At 35.2% G+C, this 24,423-nt stretch overlaps 1 protein-coding gene across 1 annotated transcript; it reads left to right on the top strand.

Annotated features, from left to right (window-relative positions):
• Window positions 1–3,933: 3,933 nt before the first annotated feature.
• Window positions 3,934–24,423, top strand: LOC111063742. The gene is given in 3 exon segments (XM_039421888.1): window positions 3,934–5,074; window positions 21,988–22,055; window positions 22,058–24,423. Coding segments are annotated over 3 exon segments (1,263 nt in total). The 5' UTR covers window positions 3,934–4,145; the 3' UTR covers window positions 22,324–24,423.

The following is a 24,423-nucleotide window of genomic DNA, read 5'->3' as shown; positions in this document are numbered from 1 at the left end:
CTCCAAACGCCGCGTCACACAGAGAAGGACTCGTTCTGGGCGGGAGGGAGGGGGAACCCAGGCGCCCCTTCTCCTTTCTAATTGTGTCATTACACCGTGACTCAAGCCCAACACTCTCGGGGAACTCCCGTTTCACTTTATATCCATTTCTCGATACTATTCCTCTCAGCGATCACTATCTATCCATCTATATATCCAGCTGGCTGGAAATTTTCAAACTACCATCCATCCAGACCATACTGAATAAATAAACTTCACTCGTCTATTCCCTTTGTAATATTGCTCTTTGCGAAAATAGAGCCGGGCAACAGAGAGAGCAGTTCTGTCACTTCCATCCAATGCGCTGGATTAATTCCAGAATAAAGTTTCACCAACTCCAATTATTATTCATCAGTTTGTCAAGTTCTCAATAAATTCATCGAGTTTGGGATTCCAACTCACTCATTGAATTTAGACGGACGTACAATATTGTTTTGATGATGAGTTTAACTTCGAATAACTCGAGTCCTATCACAGATCACAGAGAGCAGCTCCAAACTTTCATCCTATGTTTGGCGTCTCTGTCTTTTATTAAAAAAACTATTCTCGTTAATATTAATGTTTCGTGTCATGTTTGTGCTTTTAATTATTTCCATCAACTTGATCATGGAGAATATTCAACAAATTATAAATCTAAAGGTGTGTACAGATTTACGCGCCGCGAACATGAGCAATTCACTTTTAATCAGGTGATGCCAAGCTCTTTATATCTGTATCTTACCGTTTCTGTAAAAATACAGATATAATCAGCTGATTAAAAGTGAATTGCTCGTGTTCGCGGCGCGTATATCTGTAAGCACCCTGAGGTAGGATTCTAGAGTGAGCTATTCTATTTTCAACTATGCACGTCGAAATATTAATGTTTTGTGTCATTATTTTATTAAATTAGTCCGATCAATAATTATTTTTAAACGAAAATCCTTATTTTATTTTATTAAAAAAAATCATTAGCATTTGAATACATACAATATCTCATTAATTTCCACCTCTATTCCGATCAACTTGGCTATACTGTAGAGTAAATACAACAAATGATAAATCTCAGGTAGAATCCAGTAAGAAAAATCTATCCTTTTTTGATAGAGTATTATTATCATGAGTATAGATAGAGATAGAATATTATCATGAATTAATTATTCTACAGCCAACTTCAATATACGAGAATGGCCAAGCTTAGGAGAATGGCGATTTCGCATTTATGTAGTTTCAGTGAACTTGTCAGCCCAAGTTGAAAACAATGAAAAACACTGATAGTGGAAGTCAAAAATAGGTTGAAATGCATTGATTTATGCATTGTAGACATCATTGTCTGCATTGTCCGCAGCTGACAGCTGATACTAGAATAACTCTACTCGTACGTTGAGTATAGCATTATTATTTAGAGGTGATTGTGATAATTCTCACAGGAACTTCAGACTATCATATTTTTGTTTAATTGGTACAAATCTGTAAAAATGATTCGCATAATATTCTCAAAAAACTGTCATTATTAAAGTGACGGCTCTATCCTCGGGCAGTCGGTCCCGGCTTCTTGAAACAGTAATGTCTTATCAGATAATTGAACAGGTGCGACCAGAAAACTCTTACACCAGATCTGAGCCAGCCATTTTGAGGTGCGATTCCCTAGAATTCGCTAGAGCACATTAACTATAAATTCATTTATAGATTGAGTTGAGTAGATATTATAGACTATAAATTCCATGATTCATTAGATTTTTATGTTGTATGAACGTTAACTTGGCAAATTAATTGTAAGTAAAGTCTGCTATATTGTTTTAACTATTTATATCTAATGAATCATCAAATCTAATGAATTTATAGGCTATATGCTCCAGCCGCGTCGGCTCTAACCACGCATCTCGAGTCGTTGCTCAGGAATTGCACCATTATTCGATATGATAACATTCATATGTAAAAAGTTCAAACTGAGACATTAGTCACCCACTAGAATGAAAAATATTACAAAGATATTTCATACAGAATATCAAAAGAAATAATTCACAAATTTAGATTTAGAAGAATGTCAGGTGAATTGAATAATATTTCACTGACTTCTTTATTTTTTGTGTAGTTGAGAAGTTGATATTGTGGTAATTTTTCATATTGAATGGAAAAGACTAAGAAATTGTCAAAAAACCACTGATTTATTGATAATTAGAAAGACCGGTTTCGGTTATTACACCATTGTCAATCTCTGATAAACAGTTTTATTACACCATTGTCAACCTCTGATTGTCAATTATCAATAAATCAGTGGTTTTTTGACAATTTCTTAGTCTTTTTCGTTCAAGACTTATTTATTACTCACATAAATTTTACTGGCTCATTAGAAGAACATGAAACTGAAAATCACAAATGATTCATGATCTGTCCTTTGATCATGATTCCGCGTGCCTCCCATTGATTTTCCGAGTTTCGGGGTCTAGATGGCCAGAGCTGTCGTGTGCTATTTCCGAGAGCAGTTTCGTATGATGGCTATTGTTGTAAAAGCCATATAGAACAAGAAGTGGAACCATACATTCTACTAGTTAAAAGCGAAACACAACTTCTAGACTGATATGGACCGTAAAGAAAAAAGCTCGTAAAAACATTGAACCGTGGTACAGTCCTACTGTAAAGCTGCCCATCCTGCTCCTGCTGTGTCTTGTATGCTAGAAGATGGATTATCTTGTTTTGATCGTGGATGTCTCCAGCGAGGAAAACGAGACAAAAGTTTTTACTAGATCTATGAGAATATGAATTGATATTTTCAACTGTCTTTATTTTAGTAGAAAAATATTATATAAATGTATAGACTGATAAAATGCCTCATAATAGCTTAAGACGATAATGTAGGTTTTAGGTAATAGAAAGCTATGAATAGACTATTGCTTGCTGAGCTTAAATTCTATAATACAAAATCACATTGAAAAAGGTTGGGCACCTCTGGGCCAATGTATTCTTATCTAAATACATAATAATAAAAAAATCAAAGTGCCCTTTTATCAACTTTATTTTATTTGTCACAACTTGTTTCGACTTTAAATGTCATTTTCATTGAAAGTCATGTCATGTCATTGTGGCTTCATGAGCCACTTTGATTTTTGATTTTTACATCAATACGAGTAGCGCTCACAATATATTGAGTATATAAAACGAAAATCATATTGAAAACTAGAAATAAAATCAAATTGGTTAATCTCTTTTGCAATACAGAAACAATATATAAATAATCTAATTATTGAGAATATAATGCACTTCGAGTTTACAATTTTTACATGAAGAGTAGCCCTGTCTAAGAAAGTTACCAATATATTGAATTGAGGATAGAAAACGAAAATTAAAACATCAATAAAATCACTTAATCTTTCTCACAATATACAAAACAATTAATGATATAATTCTTGTGAATGCATAGATTTTTGAAGTTGAATAATACATTAGTGAATATTTTTCCTGATTCAAATTTTAGGATTATTCATCTTAAAGAACGAATCAGAGATAACAGTATAAAAAAATGCCACTTTACAATGATGGAATAACGAGGTGTAATGGTGAAAACGAGGTGCAATAGTACAGTTTTTTTTCAATTTCTTTCTATTTAATTTGTTCATCTATTTAGTCTGTACTTTCAGTAACTAAAATTTATCACTCTCCGAATTTATTATAGAGTGAAGAGCCATAAAAACAGTGATATCGGCTCTCATGATGAGAGGTAGGTGATCGAAGAGCTTATTTATCCACAACCTGTTCCTCGAATGGACAGATAAATTCAAAAATATTACATTGTTGACAGAAAGAGAGATAGCGAGTGCTGGTTAATGTATTGAAAAAAGAAAGGGAGTGTCAAGGTTTCATATCTTATCTGGTTGTCGAGTAGTATCAAAAAGTAGCTAAATCTCTCACGAGTTTTTAGTTGAGATCTTTCATTTGAGTTGTTATTGCGGTTGTGTGTTTGATTTTTATGCAGTTCAATTGATTTTTACTTGTTTCGTTGTGCAATAAGATCGAACTATAAGTTTTACAGTTCAGGAGAGTGAATTGGCTTCCGTAACTTTCTCAAGAATTGCATGAGTGGAACTCATAGTGCATTAGTTTTCAATATATTCTTCAAGTATAACTGAAACATGGACTCTCTGATCTTCGGATATTTTTACAGACATGCTGGTCATGATCATGGACACGACGATCATGACCACGATCATGATCATGATCGCCCAAAAGGCTCCACTATGATACCAAAAATTATAACGATGCTTATTCTGGGACTTATGTCGTTTTTCTGGTCGATCGTTCCACTTATTGTCAAGCTGCAACAAAAACGAAAGACGTACAAGAGTGAAGAAGAGAAGATAAGAGCGAAGAACTTCGAAGAGCGCACAGTGTCTCTGCTAATGTCGTTTGCTGGAGGTGTTCTTTTTTGTACTATATTTATACACGTGCTTCCTGAAGTGGAAGAGATATTCGAGACACATCTCAAGACAATGGACATACATGAACTGGAAATCCTGCCGCAGCTTCTTATGTGCGTGGGTTTTTTTATGATGTACCTCATTGAAGAGATCACACATTACACAATGCACAACTGCGGTTGCAATGATGGGGATGGAAGTAATCATCACACCCACAACTCAACGCCGAATTTGAGAGCGAGAGATGACTTCTACCAGCCGAGTGCTGACTCGAAAATTGTGCAAGAAATAGTGGAGAAGCTGGACGAGAAGGCGACCAATCTCACCTTCGACCAGAGGCAGAAGATAATCGACAGTGTGAGAAGAGCAGTCGCTGTCGAGTCGGTGGAACTCAAATCGCAGAAAGCAGATCAGCTGTCAGTGGCGATTCCAGTGCGGGAATCGGACATGAGTCACGGTCAAGGTCATGACCACAGTCACCTCGGTCAAGGTCAACATGACCACAGTCATCATGATCACAGTCACCTGCCCTTGGCAGCCGGCGGCTCAGCTATGAGGAGTTTCCTTTTTGCACTGGCGCTTTCCATCCATGAGCTATTCGAAGGATTGAGCATTGGGCTGCAAGATACTAACAGCGCTGTATGGTGAGCTCATCTCACACCTATCTCTTCAATTTATTACAACATGCTAGTTGTTTCATAGCCTCACTCCTGTTCATGAATGAGTGCAAATTATTATCACTACTTTATAGTGAATATAAATAATGCCTAAATGAATAGATGAGTGAAATTTATCACTTCTTTATAGTGATTATAAATGCCTAGTTGAATAGATGAGTGAAATATCACTGCTTTATAGTCGATTGGAATTTGGTAAAGGATATTGGAGTAACCTACAATTTATTCAAGTACTAGCAGGTAACCCGTGAAACTTCACCTACTGAAATCTTGAAGAATTTAAAATAGTTCTATCGCTATAACCATCCTCAGTAAATTGAGAATCTATATGCAAAATGTCAAGTTAATCAGTCCAGTAGTGAATTATCTATAAAAGCGAAATGGCACTCACTCACTGACTGACTGATTCACTCACTCACTCACTCACTCGCAGAACTAAAAATCTACCGGACCAAAAACGTTCAAATTTGGTAGGTATGTTCAGTTGGCCCTTTAGAGGCGCACTAAGAAATCTATTGGCGATATTTTAACTCCAAGGGTGGTTTTTAAGGGTTTAAAGTTCGTCTTTTAGCATGTATATTCTTCTTATTCCAATATCTTAGAATTATTATTATTGAAATGTCCATACCATATGTTAATAAAAAACTATAATCTAGAGAGAGAGTACCTCTTTGAAACAGTTGTTCTGGTAACTAAATTAAAAATTTTGTCAGGTTGGCATTAAGTTGAGTTGACTTTGTTAGGTTGGCTCCAAGTTGAAGATTGAAATGCATTTATCCAGGACCTCCTAAATACCAATTTATCCAGTACTGATTTATCGCGGAAAAATTGATTGGGTACTGCTACTTCAATCAGAGCTATTCCTGGGAATATTATATTACAATTTGGTACTAGCCGTCAGGCTCGCTTCGCTCGCCATATCTGTTTAGTCTGAACCCCCGACTGGATCGTCCTAACATAATGATGAAAATATGACATGGCATTTCAAATTTGGTAGATGTGTTCAGTTGGCTCTTTAGAGGCGCAATAAGAACGGATTTGGAAAAATTTCCAAAGATACGCCCAAAATCTGCATTTTTTAGCGTTTTCTCAGCTTTATCGAGAACAAATAAACAGAAAATGTTCAAATTTACTACAGAAACTCAGCTGGGGTGCAATAATGTTGTGTTTTTGAAATTTTGAAAGTTATCTAAATTAGCGTTTTCTCAGCTTTTCTGCGTTTCCTCACCTTTTTCATTAATTGATGGAAATATATATTAAAAAATTCAGTACACAGGTTTAGCTGAGGTAGAAGAATTTTGTTCGCCAAAGATACGCCGATATAGTAACAGGCGTTTTTCGAGATCAAATTGACATAATACGTTCAAATTCGGTACAGAGGTTCCGCTGAGGTCTACATGCAGGCGAGCGAAGCGAGCCTGCTGATCTCATCTTTGGACGATCCAGTTGGGGGTCCAGGGGGCGGAGCCCCCTGGCTAGACGGATATGGCAAGCGAAGCGAGCCTGACGGCTAGTAGTGTATAGATGCAAAGATGAATGAAAGAGTGAGATTTATCACTAATTTATAGTGATTATATAATGTATATGTGAATGAATGCGTGATAATAAATTTTACTTATAGTGATAATAAATGCATAGTTGTTGCCAGTGAATGGAGTTATCTATTTGCAATGAGTCACAATTACATCATCACAGTTATTTCGGTTAATTACTCTAGATGACAGTCTCTTACTCATAACAGTTATGGTGATTACGAATATTAAAATAGGGCACATTAAGTGCCGCCGTTTGCACAGTGCCAAGTTGAACGGATTTTCAGTTTGAACTCGATTAATCCATATTACCACATGATAACTGATTAATTTTCAATAAATATTATGCGATAATATTATTGCTATGCTTTCATTCCTCAATTAGATTTTGAATAATGAATAGTATTGGTAAATCCATTGTTAATGATCCGTAATCTGTGATTTATTTGCTGGATTGTAATATTGCATCATATTAGAATCCACTTAAAGTATAACTTTAAAGTAACCTATTGAAAAAGATTCAACAACTTTTGATTGATTAGGTTTTTTACTTTCCTTGCCCTATTACCATAGGTAAGGAAAGTATTGTTTTCCGAAAAAAAATTGAGGTACCCCAATTTCTTAATTTCTATACGTTTCAAGGTCTCCTGAGTCCAAAAAATTGGTCTGTATATGTGTGTGTGTGTATGAGTGTATGTGCGTCTGTGTACACGATATCTCATCTTCCAATTAACGGAATGACTTGAAATTTGGAACGTAAGGCTCTTACAATATAAGGATCCGACACGAACAATTTCGATCAAATGCGATTCAAGATGGCGGCTAAAAAGGCGAAAATGTTGTCATAAACAGGGTTTTTCGCGATTTTTGATTGAAGTTATACCTGAAATAGTCATCGATAAGCTCTATCAACTGCCACAAGTCCCATATCTGTAAAAATTTCAGGAGCTACGCCCTATCTATGCAAAGTTTGATTCTAGATTCTCAATTATCAGGCTTCAGATACAATTTAAACAAAAAAATTCGAGTGGAGAAGATTGAGCATAAAAATCTCTACAATTAATGTTGAGTAACATTTTCACCTAAAATTGAAATTAAGCTCGAAATTCGAGAAAATGTGATTATCCAATTGCAAACTGTTGGTAACTGTTGATTCTATTAAAAATCATTCACTATGAAGAGAATTATATCAGACCTCGTATGTCTCCAGCGTTATTGTCCTGTCACCAGCTGGCTTAGATCTTTGTTTATAAGTAGACTTGTGATGCGCGTAAACACTAGCGTCAGGTGATCAATTCTAATAACGGCAAGGAAAGTTGTGTTTGTTGCGCCACACCAGATTTTTATATACGAACATATCATATGGAATTTCTGAAAACTATTAAGAACATATTATGGTACAATTCAGAGCTACTGTATCTTGGATATGAAATCGCTTGTAAAATATTAAATCTGGGCAGATAAAAAGCCCTAACAGAAACAGTAATAGGTCTGAAAATAAAGTAACTGGCTAATATCGCCAAATAGATAATAACTAAGATTAGATAGCATCAGCTTGTTCTGGCTAAATGGTACAAGAACCTAAAAAGGATTTGAAGGAAGTTTATTGCTCATAAATAGATTATTATATAAAATATTTGAAGATTGAGGTTATGTACATGTATTCACGGATCGGTGACCTAGAGATCGATCAAACCGAGGAACGTAGAATCTGACCAAAACCCCTTGGCAGAGCTTTATTGCAATCAGATGGTGTGCAATGTGAAAAAACACCTGTCCACGTGGCTAATTATTAGGTAGCATGGAATTAATATTAATGTATAGAATATTAACTAGCATGTAAAGAGCATAAATAAAAAACCAAATAAAAATAATTTAATGTATTCAGGAAATAAGAGTTACCAGGCGCATGAATACCGAATAAAATTTGCATGCACCAATAGTAAAACGGCAGTTAATAGGCGGCAACTGTAGGCCAATTCAAAAATATTTCTATATATTTATATAAATGTACTAGATTTTGTGTTAAAACTTTGTATAGTCTATGTTATCGATATGGCTCGAATGCAAAGAAATTATTATCATACAATCTAAGCAATATTTTGGCATTTTTTTGTAAGATCTATTTGAACCTAATGGCGGAGGACTAAGATATTTAAATTTTATGCTAATTTGAAAGTCGGAAAGAGGATCTGTAAAACTTGAAAAAGAAGAACCAGCACTCGCCAGCCAAATGCCACCATAAGAGGACCCCAAATATTTTAGAGCGAAGTACCTTACTAATGATTTTGTAAAAGTTAAAGTTAAAGTAAATTATTAAATTTCTTAAAAGACTTCGTGATGCTATTGTGAAGCAGAAGTCATTTTCATTTTGAATTAAACTTATAACCCCTTGGAGGAGACGATTCCGGCTACCATATTCCCGGACCACATGGAGTTGGATCGACATCGGCGGCTTACAAGAAGATTTTCGACACGTGAGTGATTAAATTTGAATTAGTGATGGGCGCCCTAGTGCTTCGAATTAATCTGATGATCAAAGCTAGCTCGCCGAAAGGGTTTTATTATAATTGAGAAATTAATAAGAGTAATACTTGCGCAAGTAAAATTAGTATTAAAGGTATTTCATTGAAAGAAAAATATAGATCAATATTTTAGAAATTTCTATTAAATCAAAGAAGTACGAAATCTAGGCTATTAAAACATATGCATATAATATTTAATTTTTTGCAATACAATTTGCGATAATTTATTATAGTTCTAATTCACTAGATGAATGGCTCTACCTATTCCGTCAGGTGCCGAATCTTGCACCCTGAGATAAAAATATATATTCGATACAATAAATCTACTAAATACTAGAGATTTTAATATATATATATATTGGATTATTAGTGGCTAATTTATCAAGCTGATCTTAGAGCACATATTTTTTGATTGAATTATCCAAGTCGACAAGTATTAGCAAGCGCATATCGCAGCTACATGCAACAGAATGCATATGATTTTAAGATAAAGGCACATGGTAATGATTCGTGCCATAAATCTAGAATATAAAGTTAGCCTGTGATATTTTATTGATTTCAATTATTGTTCTATTTTTATATTATATTTTTTATCGCTCTATATATATTTTTTGCCTCGATTGATCTTTGCATTATTTATGTAATATATGTATGAAACTTTCATGGTGTGCAATTTATTTTTTATTCCTCAACACTATAGTATAAGTATCATTTATATATATATTTATTATTTATTGAATTACAAGAGTTATTGGAGAAGCCCATATCTAGGCCTATCAAGATTTTTTAAGACTGAATACTATTAGAAAACCACGACCTAATTATATCAAATCTCATGCTTTACCGACTGATGCCAAGCAGGAGGCTAATCGTTATTTAAATATAAAGAATAACGTGACACAAAGACATGTCGTACCAACGTGGACTGATGATGAGAGCCAAGCTCATTGAATAATTATTTGAAATTAAGTCAATAACCATATTGAAAATTATAGATAACTTATACGAGTTGTGAGGAAAACTGGCGAAGGAAATTTGTATTACTTTTTGGGGAAACAAGAGCTTTAAATAGAGAGAAATTATATGTTTTAAAGAAAATTTTATATTATTAGTACTGTGAAAAATTACATGTTTATAGAGAGAGATTATATTTTATAAGCCTAAACTGCTATTACTTTCTAGTCAAAAATATATTAGGTGTTTAAGCCGGTTGGAAAATAAGTCGCAGCCTGTAAACTAGCCAAGAATAAATCAACAAAACATTGGGGGCGCTAGAGCATTGTAAAAAACTTAAGTATAAATACCTTGTTGTAAGAGTATCCAAACACTTTACACATCACTGTTCACTGTAAGTCCCGGTTTGTGTCTCTTTTTTAAGCATTTTCGCTTATCATTCTTATCACTGTTTAATTAGCATTTATCATATTTGACATAATGAATCACACTCCCGCAAACTCTGAAGTTTCATATATGTACGGCGGTTGCACAGATCCCACTTTGTCGACTCCAAGCACATCAAACCCCACCACGGTAGATGCCAATACGCCACGAGAAAGGGAACCAGGAAGCGTCGGGTCGATAGTCTTCGATCCACCAGGTCTGCAACCTCTATCATCCACTCGAATCGACGCCGCTGACACACCATTGAATCAACGGATAGTAGAGATCAACTTTGAAGGGGGCGAGGAGCAGCCTGCAGAACCCGCATCGCCGGAGGCCGAGTCACACCTGAGTAAACAAAGTATATTTTCAATCACAGAATTAGATCCGCTTCAAAAGGTAATAATGGAACAAACTAGTAGCACTTTCAACATTATGTTACAAAAAACAATGGATAATATGATGCAGGAGATTAAAAAAGAGATTGCTACAGTAAAAGAGGAAAATAAACAAACAGTGGAACAGGGTATGAAAGAGACCGCAGGCGCTATAAAATCAGTAGAACAACGGTTGGATAATATTGAAACTAAAGTAGAGAATCATAGGGAAGAATTAAAAGCAATGATAACCCTACAAAAAGAAAGTCAGGATAAAGTTACGGCAGGATTATCGGAAAGGTTGGATACGGTTACATGTGAACTCAATGAAAGGATAGATAACCTAACTACACAAATCACTACACCTATTCAGGATATAACAAATAACATTAAGGCCGATTGCCACCAAGAAATCCACAAACAAATTACCGTTGCCAATCAAAACTTAACAACTACAGTTGACAAAAATATTAACAATATTAAAGAAATACAAAACAAACAGATTAATATGTCCACAAAAATGAACCAACTGCAAGGTAGCATCAATCAAAATACTGAAACCTGTAAAGCTTTAAACGGAACTCTACTAATTCAAAAATCCACTCTGACTCAATTAAATCAAGAAATAAACGCAAATAAAATTACACATAATAGTCAATGGCAGATAACACAGGAAAAAATAATAGCATTGGAAAATCATATTCAACAACAACCTCAAGGGATTCAAACAGACAACCTCAACGTACATAGTATATTACAAGGACTAGGAAAATTTGATAACACTGATCGCCATTTGCAACCTCAACCATTCATTGATCAGATAAAATTAGTACAAACTCTTGCACCTACCTCTTGGAATTTTTGGCGTCTCCGTTTGACTAATTTATTGATTGGCGAACCCCTGATGTTCTTTCGGAGTAGAGCCCATGAATTTACATCATTGGATGAGTTTGTCGCTGTCTTCCTGGAACAGTATTGGAGCAGAAGTAAACAGTTGGACGTGCTAGCGGACATCATATCATGCGATTTCAACCCTAACTTAGACGGTGCATGTACCACTTTCGTCACTGCCCTACAGTTTAAAAATTCTCAATTGAGCGAGCCCATTAACGAATCGGCATTAGCAAGTATTATTTTAAAGAAGCTACCGTATCAAGTTAGAATGGCACTCGCCACACAACCCATTACTGATTGTAAGCAGCTGATAAATCATTTATATGGCATACAGTCTGCAATGGCAATATCAAACCACCGCTCAGACCAGAGATACGCACCAAATCAACATAATTCAAAATTTAATCAGTATAACAGCCAAAATTATGAACCGGTATCATATGATCGCTACCGATCTGCTCCTCAATTTGAACGCCGCTATGAGCACAGGCAAAATGGTAACTGGAATAATGAAAAATTTCAAAATCGCACAACCAACCACTATGCCCAGCAGAGCAATCGTAAGAATCACTATGATGGCCGTGATCGATTAAACTCACATAATAATCACACACAAAACAATTACAACAGAAATTATAAACCGCCACCTCAACAAGTAAGTACAAATTATACATTAGCACATGCAATAGGATTGAATCAACAAAAAACCAGAACCCAGCACCCAACGACCCGCCACCAGATATACAGAAAACTACAGCTAATAAACCAGGACTATATGATACCCCCGATATAACAAGCACAAGCTCAATGAAACAAACCAAGAAAAGCAGGATATTTCAATGTCATACACCACATTCAGAAGTGATTTACCGAAAACATTATTAGAAGAACCGAAAATATTAGAAAAACAGATGTTAATACAAGATAAACCACCACCAAAAACCAGCAGTAAGCATCAATCCCTACAAAGCATCCTGTTCCCTACCGAAGATCCCTCACCGCCGGAGAACACCAACAGCCACCAGGATCATGCACTAATTAAGGAGTTAGTGAATACAGGAAAGATTAAAAACGTAACAGATCCGCGCACCGAAAACTACAACCGCCTATCAATCGACCGCCACCAAGCATCCGCGTACAGAATCCATGCACCGCAAGGCCCGGAGACGGAGGCGCCCGAGGACACCCGACCGGCATCAAGAACGAGAGGACGGCATTCGGGAGAAGAAGATGCATCGCAAGGCCCGGAGGCGGAAGAAACGGAGGAACCGCGCGCGCCGATGGAGGCCGCATGCACGCTTCAAGAGGCCAAGGAGGATTCCGGACCGGCACCAAGGAGGACAGGAAGAGATCGCCGACGTCATGCATCCGCGGCACATTCGTTTTAAGGAAGATGATCAACGATGTGACCGGAATAATAGGCCAAAGAAATATGACAGAAACGGAGCTACTGATAGAACAAATATGGATTCGTGCATGGGCAATAACAAAATGGATTACTTGTGGGAACTAATAAAGGATAAACGGTGTTTGAGAAGAATGGAAGCAATAAAAAGTAATATTAAGAAAATGAAAGTACCTGGATATTATGCTATTGAAAAGATGATAAATGTTTTGTTATGGTGTTTAATATTTGTTATGATGGCTGTGATATTAATAAACGACTGTGTTGTGGATAGAACGAAAAATATTGTATTATTGTTGTTAAATGAATCTATTATTGATGGTTGGAAATTTAATATTATAAAAATGTTTATTGTTGTAAGCCTAATGAGTTATAATGAACCGAGATCAAGAATATTAAATGAAAATAAGAGGAAAGGTGAATTAAAATTACAAGATGATTGGAAAAAGAATGGATTAAAAGAAATTACCATTAAGGAAGCTAGGATTTGTTTAGAAAAGTATACAAGATACAAGGGCTTTAAATTTATGGTGAAAAAATTATCAATTAGGACAGCCTCAACAATCACCAACAGATAGCAGATAACCTAACTGGCCTACAGCAACATCTACAAACAAAATGCAAGAAGATGCAAGTAAATCACAACAATTCTACATGAAATATCATCGAATTTAAAATAAATATGATAAGAAATCAAGGAAAACATTATTATCAAAACCGATTACTAACCTTCCTTAATAAATTTAATCTTGGCATAGGACCGCATGGCAACAATCCAGTATTTTAATTCCTTCCAGCCGTTAGAAGCCTGCAATAAGGAAAAGAACAATTTTTAAATATGTAATTAAATTATATACATCAGATAAAAAAGGACACAAGCGGGGATAATAAAATTAAAATTTGTTAATTACCTTTTTAAGAGAAAAAATTGAGCAGTTAGGTTAGTTATGAAAGTCGACAGCAAATTCTGATGTAACATGTAGCAGTATAAAATGTAGAACAGCGACCAGCTGAGCAAAGCCACCTAAATCAAATAGGTGACGTCTGTTGAACATATGTTTATAAAAAGAAGTACTGTACCCAAAGAGTTATTTATTATTGTTATTTATTATATTTATTAATGTCGATATATTTATTTATATGTTTTATATTTATTACTTTTAATTATGCCACGTTTGTTACCTGAAAAGACTTAAAGTGAATACCAGCTACCAAAACCAAAGAGCCATTAGCAAAAGAAAGTATTGTACCTGATGTATAGAAAATTATTTATATTAAGACCTAAGAAATACTATAAGATATAAGCCCAGAAGTTTGTGAATCGAAATTATTGTCTAAAAGGAATCATTTATGAGAATTATGAAATGTGTGTAGTTAGGTTGGCGGCCCTGCAAGCGGCGAATTTAAAAATTACTATGTTTTAAGTGTTGTCAGGAGGAGTACGTTTAGAAGTTTATATTTATGATATTTTATGTGTGTTGAGGAGGAGAATTTGTTATTGTATTTGATAAAGGTATAAAGGAGATGCAGCAAATATGTCTGCGATCTGTGATAGAAGTATGAGAGTATAATTTATAAATAAAGTATAGTGTATATCGATGTATTGAAGGGTGGGTTTTCATTAAAAACATTGTGATTCTCAATATTTTGAATTCAAACCCAGGGGCGCGTGTAAATATTAAATCTGGGCAGATAAAAAGCCCTAACAGAAACAGTAATAGGTCTGAAAATAAAGTAACTGGCTAATATCGCCAAATAGATAATAACTAAGATTAGATAGCATCAGCTTGTTCTGGCTAAATGGTACAAGAACCTAAAAAGGATTTGAAGGAAGTTTATTGCTCATAAATAGATTATTATATAAAATATTTGAAGATTGAGGTTATGTACATGTATTCACGGATCGGTGACCTAGAGATCGATCAAACCGAGGAACGTAGAATCTGACCAAAACCCCTTGGCAGAGCTTTATTGCAATCAGATGGTGTGCAATGTGAAAAAACACCTGTCCACGTGGCTAATTATTAGGTAGCATGGAATTAATATTAATGTATAGAATATTAACTAGCATGTAAAGAGCATAAATAAAAAACCAAATAAAAATAATTTAATGTATTCAGGAAATAAGAGTTACCAGGCGCATGAATACCGAATAAAATTTGCATGCACCAATAGTAAAACGGCAGTTAATAGGCGGCAACTGTAGGCCAATTCAAAAATATTTCTATATATTTATATAAATGTACTAGATTTTGTGTTAAAATTTGTATAGTCTATGTTATCGATATGGCTCGAATGCAAAGAAATTATTAATCATACAATCTAAGCAATATTTTGGCATTTTTTGTAAGATCTATTTGAACCTAATGGCGGAGGACTAAGATATTTAAATTTTATGCTAATTTGAAAGTCGGAAAGAGGATCTGTAAAACTTGAGAAAGAAGAACCAGCACTCGCCAGCCAAATGCCACCATAAGAGGACCCCAAATATTTTAGAGCGTAGTACCTTACTAATGATTTTGTAAAAGTTAAAGTTAAAGTAAATTATTAAATTTCTTAAAAGACTTCGTGATGCTATTGTGAAGCAGAAGTCATTTTCATTTTGAATTAAACTTATAACCCCTTGGAGGAGACGATTCCGGCTACCATATTCCCGGACCACATGGAGTTGGATCGACATCGGCGGCTTACAAGAAGATTTTCGACACGTGAGTGATTAATTTGAATTAGTGATGGGCGCCCTAGTGCTTCGAATTAATCTGATGATCAAAGCTAGCTCGCCGAAAGGGTTTTATTATAAATTGAGAAATTAATAAGAGTAATACTTGCGCAAGTAAAATTAGTATTAAAGGTATTTCATTGAAAGAAAAATATAGATCAATATTTCAGAAATTTCTATTAAATCAAAGAAGTACAAAATCTAGGCTATTAAAACATATGCATATAATATTTAATTTTTTGCAATACATTTGCGATAATTTATTATAGTTCTAATTCACTAGATGAATGGCTCTACCTATTCCGTCAGGTGCCGAATCTTGCACCCTGAGATAAAAATATATATTCGACACAAATAAATCTACTAAATACTAGAGTTTTTAATATATATATATATTTGGATTATTAGTGGCTAATTTATCAAGCTGATCTTAGAGCACATATTTTTTGATTGAATTATCCAAGTCGACAAGTATTAGCAAGCGCATATCGCAACTACATGCAACAGAATGCATATGATTTTAAGATAAAGGCACATGGTAATGATTCGTGCCATAAATCTAGAATATAAAGTTAGCCTGTGATATTTTATTGATTTCAATTATTGTTCTATTTTTATATTATATTTTTTATCGCTCTATATATATTTTTTGCCTCGACTGATCTTTGCATTATTTATGTAATATATGTATGAAACTTTCATGGTGTGCAATTTATTTTTTATTCCTCAACACTATAGTATAAGTATCATTTATATATATATTTATTATTTATTGAATTGCAAGAGTTATTGGAGAAGCCCATATCTAGGCCTATCAAGATTTTTTAAGACTGAATACTATTAGAAAACCACGACCTAATTATATCAAATCTCATGCTTTACCGACTGATGCCAAGCAGGAGGCTAATCGTTATTTAAATATAAAGAATAACGTGACACGCTCCAAAAATCAAACGAACTACATTTCAGACTCTTTTCAAGCTGCAAAACATCATTCTATATCCCGAGTTCAATCTGATGTGAATGTGGCACACGGATTCAAAAATGTCGTGCGGTATTTTAATTGACATTATTGAAGAGAATGTTTCGATTTAGAGTGTTTTCTGAACATCGATTCGATTACCTACATCGAAGAATTTCTGGTATGAAGTCCTCGATAAAATAAAAGTCTCGTAGCCTATATTCACAGAGTATCACATTAATTGAGTTTAGCGAGCTGTATTGCATACGAAATAAATCGGAAAGTGAGAGAGAATCTCTGAGCAGTGTTGATGATGTGTGCATCGGAGAAATGCTTTTCGAGTGAATTGTTTTCCTCATGGCTTTCCACTTATGATGAGAGTGGACCGTCTGAGAGTTTTCCTCTGATTGTTTAAATAGCCCTGACAACCGACACTTGAACACAAACCCGGTTGTCTGGTAACTGCCGGCTGAGCCTACGGTACAGAATAGTGATCGCCCGACGGCCTGAAATTGGATTATCATATATCGATTGTCTACGTTGTACCTCCATTACCTGCTAAGCCCACAAATTCCCATGGGTTATACATGCGAAGCGTGGCTATGCACTATGTCTGCCGTGAAGCAGAGGTTGTAACACATCAAGTTGGCTATAAAAATGGTGATAGCTCCTCATCTTTTATATGAAATTCGCATTGATATAGTGGTAAATTGTGAACTTCATGAATATGGGGTTTCATGGCAATAAGACTATACTGAAATGCAATATCATGCAAGTAAATGTAGCTCATCTATCATCCTTCTTAGTATCACCGACGCACAATTATAGGGGCATCATTTTAATACTAAGCGAAAAAGTTCTTCATAACATCCACTCATATAGCAGATAGTATTTCAACACTTTACGTTGCAATATACTTTACAATAATATGAATCACATTTCACCATGTCAGCATGATGTATTCTAGTTGAAGTCTAGTTAAGTCAGTTACACACATTCATTTTTGGACATTCGATTTTTGCCGTCCTTATAAATTCTATTAGATTAGATATAACTTAGCACATGTAGTGAACATAATGGGTGGCATGCCAATTGACAGAATCCCAAACGACCGAAACGCTATATTTTCTTAAACGGCCGAAAACTACTTTTTCCCATTCGACAGAATTGATGAGTAGTTTTCGGCCGTTTGGGAAAATATAGCGTTTTGGTCGTTTGGGAATGATTCTGTCAATTGGGACCCCACGAACATAATGATCACTTGGCAAATAAAATGATCATTTGATAAACGACGGAAAAATCGATGTGTGTGTAACTAGACTAATAATTATCATCGACTTGAATTATGATACATTAGTACGAGTATTAAAGTAGGTTCAATACAGGAAAGTTGTTCCACTCATAATACTAGATATAGACAAAACCTCAGAGACGACATTCATCGAACTGGTATGTATGAGAGGGGGGTAACGAGTGCGGGAACTCGGCTTAATAATTCATCGCCAACACATATTACATATACCTATCACAGCTGAGAAATTTAGAAGTAAGGTGAGGGAGGAGTTGTTGCAGGTTTGTCCCTTATTCCAGTGGAGAATTCTTTTTGCATTAGGAAATGTCTTGAAGAATGTTGACTTGAAATATAATTGACGAATCCGTAATCCCTTTCATAGGTAGTCAGTGGGAATGAAAAATAAAAATCTACTGAAGTAGGTGAAACTGAACCACATTGCATTAACACAGAAAAAACTAAACAAGTAGAGGACACATTATAAGAATTTTTTTGTAACTAACTATTGTATGTAATATTGTAATTTATATAATATTTTGTGTAATTGATGTTGTAGTTTTAGTTTTTTTTGGGAAATAAACATTTCTCTGAGTTTTTCTATTCAGTGAACTAACAAGTGTCAAATAGTCATAATCTATTTATTCTTTGAAGTTTCTCTATTTATTTTCAGCTAAATACTCATATAATACACAGCTCCCACTTGTATCCTTTCATAGCTTCCTTTTTATAATTCACAGCTCTGCTATGTAGCCTACTTCGATTCTGCGAGTTTTGAGTGTTGACGTTCGCTGTGATTTCAGTCGAAACTTTTTGTTGATTTGGTACGACTGCATTTATTAGCGAGTTCGGCAACGCAGCTCTTGTGGGACCATGTGTGGTTATGTGGTGATCAGTACATTATCAGAAGCTGTGGCCATGTAATAGGATCTGGTCTGCCAGGAACATTGTACTAGATAAACCTTCATTCTCTCTATTCCCCATTGCATTCTACTTCAATTGCAACAGACATCGAGCGAGCTGACCTAGTAACATTAATGATGTTACCGTATGGAGCTAATGATGGTAAGGTAGCATCCACCATACTTTGTTTGCAATCCAGTAATGTATCAAAGTGTTGAATGATTTGGAGGAGTTGAGTGCATTATTTCAACTCAAGGAAAATTATGAAGACAGAGAGGAAGGATGAGGAGGAGGAGGAAGAAGTAGAAGAAAGAAGAAGAAGGAAGAAGAAGAAGAAGAAGAAGAAGAAGAAGAAGAAGGAGGAGGAGAAGAAGAAGAAGAAGAAGAAGGAGAAGGAGGAGAAGAAGAAGAAGAAGAAGAAGAAGAAGAAGAAGAAGAAGAAGAAGAAGGAGGAGGAGAAGAAGAAGAAGAAGAAGAAGGAGAAGAAGTAGATGAAGAAGAAGAAGATGAAGATGATGATGATGATAATAATAATGATGATGATGATGATGATGATGATGATGATGATGATGATGATGATGATGATGATGATGATGATGATGATGATGATGATGATGATGAAAATTATAAATATATAATTGACCGAGTGAAGTGAGGTCTAAGATTCAAGTTTTGCATTTTTGCATTTGCAGTTTTGCATGCGACGGTTTTGCATTTCTCTTTATGTTTATATAATTATATGTTCCGCATTTACGGCGAAACGCGGCAATAGATCTTCATGAAATTTGACAGGTATGTTCCTCTTTGAATTTGGCGTCGACGTATATAATATACGGTTTTTTTAAATTTTGCATTTTAAGGATAATACAAAAGGAAAAGGAATCTCCTTCGAACGCCAATACTACCGTAAAAATCAGACTATAGAATTATTCATCGTAAATCAGCTGTCAAGCGGATTATAAATTGCATGCAATGACGCATGCAATTAATATCTCAATGTAACTCAGTGAAAAATCAGCTGTTGTGTGGACTATTAATTGCAAGCGATGAGGCAACTGATAACTCGAAGTAGCATATTATTTTCTCCCGACTTTTCTCTGCTTTCAACTCGGTAAGCATAGTTGTTTACAACAAATTATTTTCGATACAACAACCATTAGTTGTTTACACGCCGATATCTCGCCGACACGTCAGGACAGGACATAATTCACTCTGATGGACAGTATTAGAGGAGGCTGTGGTTTTCAACTGCGCGAGGTCTACTGTTCACAGAACTACTAGTTGAATTCACAGTTTTGAAAGCTACGGTGGAGCAACATTATTGTCATCGGGTTCTAAGCAACAGCAAGATTATTGATAAATAATCTGATGTAAAAATAGTCGAGCCTGCTATTCATGCATAGCCTGTCCAAGTTCAAGACTAGGGTACTGCAGTGTCGCATGCGTGACATCATAATTTGATGAGTGCCTTGCACGCCGTGTGGCCTATCGATCCCCTTCCACCGTAACGTAGACCTACCGTCTGCTTCCCACTACAAACAGTACAAACCTGTTGGGCGATAGAGCCTCCTTATTATTTGCTGAACAAAACAGGGTGCATTATAGAGGTTTTGAGATTTATTTGGAAATGAGATAATTTGAAATTTTTTATAACTACTATTATACTCTGAACTCTACAAACTTATACTATATAACACCTTATATACTCTAGAACAATAGCAATTGTTCAAATGAAAATGATCAATGAATCAAAAATCTTCCAAAAACATAAATATAAACAAAAACATAGAGGTTTTGTGATTTACTATTTGAAAATGAGATAAAATAAGAAAATGTTCGTGTACATTGCGGAGTAGTCACGAAAGCAGACTTCTTATTGAACATAAAAACGAATCATTCTTACGCGTTGTGATAATAATAATACTTATGGAAATCTGAAGTATAATCATTAATTATTTATTTCCACAATTACATCATCAATTGAATGATTGGGAGAGAATCAACAGGATAAACACAAAACTGTTTCTCTCCCTAATTGTGGAAAATAGTCAAAAAATTAGGTTATGTAAACATTATTATGATGATCAAAAAACTTACAGTCCAAATACATTACACTAGAAATATGCGCTCCACTTTATAATAGCAGACTTTAGTTTGATTTCAATTCATACTACTCAGAAAAGCTGTGTTGATAATAAAAAAATTATTGACAAAATATGCACGTCTGTGATCGATCGTGATTTCGTTTCCTCAGATGGAAAGCGGTGAATTAGAAGCAATAAACGAATGTCAGCACTTACTTAAATTTTGGTAGAGATTATTCCTGCTCTGGCTTTAGGAAATAAGAATCATGGACTGTTTGGAGCAACCAGAGATAATCGAAATATATCCTTACTTCATGCAGCAACAGCAAGTCCAAGTACAGTACAGCAAGTCCAAGAGTGAAACCACAGCAAACATCAAGCTCACAGCAAAACCTTTAGTGATAAAGTCAATGGAAATTATAGAAGCTCAGTGTTGCCACTTCTCTTTTTCCACTCCTTCAATAGTGGATAGCTGTGTGTAAAGTTATCCCGGTTGATTAATGGTTGGTTCTTGATTGTGATGATCAAATTACTCATCGATTATATCTCAAACATGTTATATTCACCACAAATAGTATATTATCATGATTTAATAATCAATTTTCAAAATTGAGATCAATTCTTTATTGATTCATACAAAACGAAGCAGCATCAAACATGATAGGGAGAGAAAAATAAGGTAACCTTGTGCTATTCCTCTCCCAAATTTAGATAAGGTTACACTTAGTGCAAAATAAGTTAAGTCTTGCAGTTGTTCACTTCACAAGTGAAAATTAAATTATTCTGGTAATTCATAATTTTTCTTCGCACAGGTACATGTTGATCGGGGTGGGCGCACACAAGCTGGTGCTAGCATTCTGTATGGGCGTGGAGATGGTGGCGGGCGAAGTGAGCCTGACCTGCATATCGCCTACTCGCTGATGTTCGCCGCAGTCTCCCCGATCGGCATCGCTTGCGGCATCACCCTCGCCACGGGCGAAGGCATCACGGCAGCCGTCTTCCAGGGTCTCGCCTGCGGCACACTCGTCTATGTGCTCTTCTTCGAGATACTGCAGCGCAAGAGTCACGTGTCAGGGCTCGTCTCCTGCATATTTGTCATCTGTGGGTTCTTCATCATGTTTGGACTGCATTTCATTGAAATTGAATAGAGCCTGACAAGAGAAGTGACTCGACGTTGGTTAGCTGAGTATATGATATTGATATACTCAGTTATAATCATCAATGTGTAACTATACATATTTCTATTACCATTTGTGAATAATCAGATATTGCTGATTTCTTTTACTGATAATTTTTTTAAAACATCCCAAATTTGTATGAGGAGTTAGTATGAGGGGTAAACCTCCTGTTACCTGTACAGGTAACAGGTAAACCTCGCGCTACCTGTACACTGGGCTATTTTTCCAAAAAGGTTTATCCTCCAACTCTCGACTATCACACTCTATTGTCTGATTCTGCTTCATTACCCTCATTAGTGGCCGGAGTGGCCCCGTCTGCTTTCTTGAAGGCAGTTTTAGCTGGTAGGGACTCATCTATTACTTTGCACCTTACATATGTTACTTGTATTTTCTAAAGTTTATTATTGAATCTAGATCAGTGATCAAGTACTTGTTATTGAATTATTCCCAATGGTTGATTTGATGAAACTCAACTTGCTCACAAGCTGTATACAGACTGACTTGAGTTACATACAATTCGTGGTTACACACCACGTGCGCTATTCATCAGCTGATATAATATAATATATTTATTTGTATAAATATAATAATCATATAATCGAATATCTATATATGTATAATATGATAATATTATAGCATCGGCTAATGGAAAGCGTGTGTTCGTGTTCATCTACTTCGTCTCATCATGTACACTGAATATAATAGGAGGTAAGGATAAGTATAAAATAACTTATTAGGACGTATAATCTATAAAATCATAATAATACGTTCTTAGTCTAGCTAAATGTGTACTTATAAACGATAGTAATGTGTGTGTTAATCCAATCACTGTAGGCTACCACTGGTTTACTGCTGAAAATGCCTTTAAGTAATCAGACTGGTCCACCAATTTATTCCTCGGAGTGAAATCCTTAACAATAGACCACGAAAATGTCGAAATTCAATAACAATAGGCGACCACTGAAGGGTCACTAGAAATTCTACCTGTTCATTGATTGTTTTCGGCGGCCCCGTCTCATTTCTTTAACCCAGTATGAGTTATATTCCAAAAATCCGAAAGATTCGAAGATAGTACGTACTTGTAAGTACGTACAGTTAGTCGATATCGGGTAAGTACGTACTTGTGCTATAGTGAGGTCCACGTTATAATGGCAGTGTTTGATTAGTAATGGTATTGCTATCCTTGTCAATCATTCAACAAAGCGGATAGCGCTATCTCTCTCTCTCGCTTTGCTCTGTTTCCAGATCGTCTTTCAACAATATAGAATTTACAATTAATTAACAAAATATTTCATCTCAATTGTGAAAATTCGAAATGAAATTATTGAAAAATGTAATTTCCTGCTCAATAAATATAATTGATTTCTTTAAATGGGAATGAACAGTTAATATTACATCAATAAACCTGTATCAGCTACCGTGAATAGAAGGAGATTGACCAGTTTTTGGATCCCATAATTTGACAGCAGGATGCTGATTATCTTTACTACCTCTGACACCACCAGTCCTTTCTGTGGATGCCAGTGCACGCACTTCACATCTGTACCATGACCTGCAATCAATTTATATTTGATACAGAACAATTCAATTGTTCATGAGAACCTTGAAAATAAATTGGTAAGAGAACTGAAGTTTATCAGGCAGATAATTAAAGATATGCGAATTTCAAGACTGAGGATCGACAACGTTGTTCTTCTATCTTTCTTCACTGCCATTTTAACGTGGACCTCACTATAGTAGTGTAAATGAGATAGAAGTATAATGAAAGTCCTCCCTTCCATTGAAGAAACTTATTATGAATAGATGGATAACTAACGAAGATGTCTATTTTTTCAGTATTGATTCTGAGTATACAGTATATCCTACGAATTGAATCTGTATTACTAATTTTCAAATCTTTCCTAATTTGTGTTCTATTTTGTGAAAACTATCTCTCACACTTTGAACTATTCCGTATATGTTTGATTTGATTAGATTAGAGTTCCTCATTTATGTTACAATATATAATGGCTGTAATAACTGTTATAGTTATTCCATATGAACTTTATCATAAATCTATTTTATACTTTA

This window comes from Nilaparvata lugens, chromosome 2 (assembly GCF_014356525.2).
Source record: "Nilaparvata lugens isolate BPH chromosome 2, ASM1435652v1, whole genome shotgun sequence".
In the NCBI taxonomy this organism is placed as follows: Eukaryota; Metazoa; Arthropoda; class Insecta; order Hemiptera; family Delphacidae; genus Nilaparvata; species Nilaparvata lugens.
Note: the sequence above shows the minus strand (reverse complement) of the source record. Positions and strands in the feature narration are given on the sequence as shown.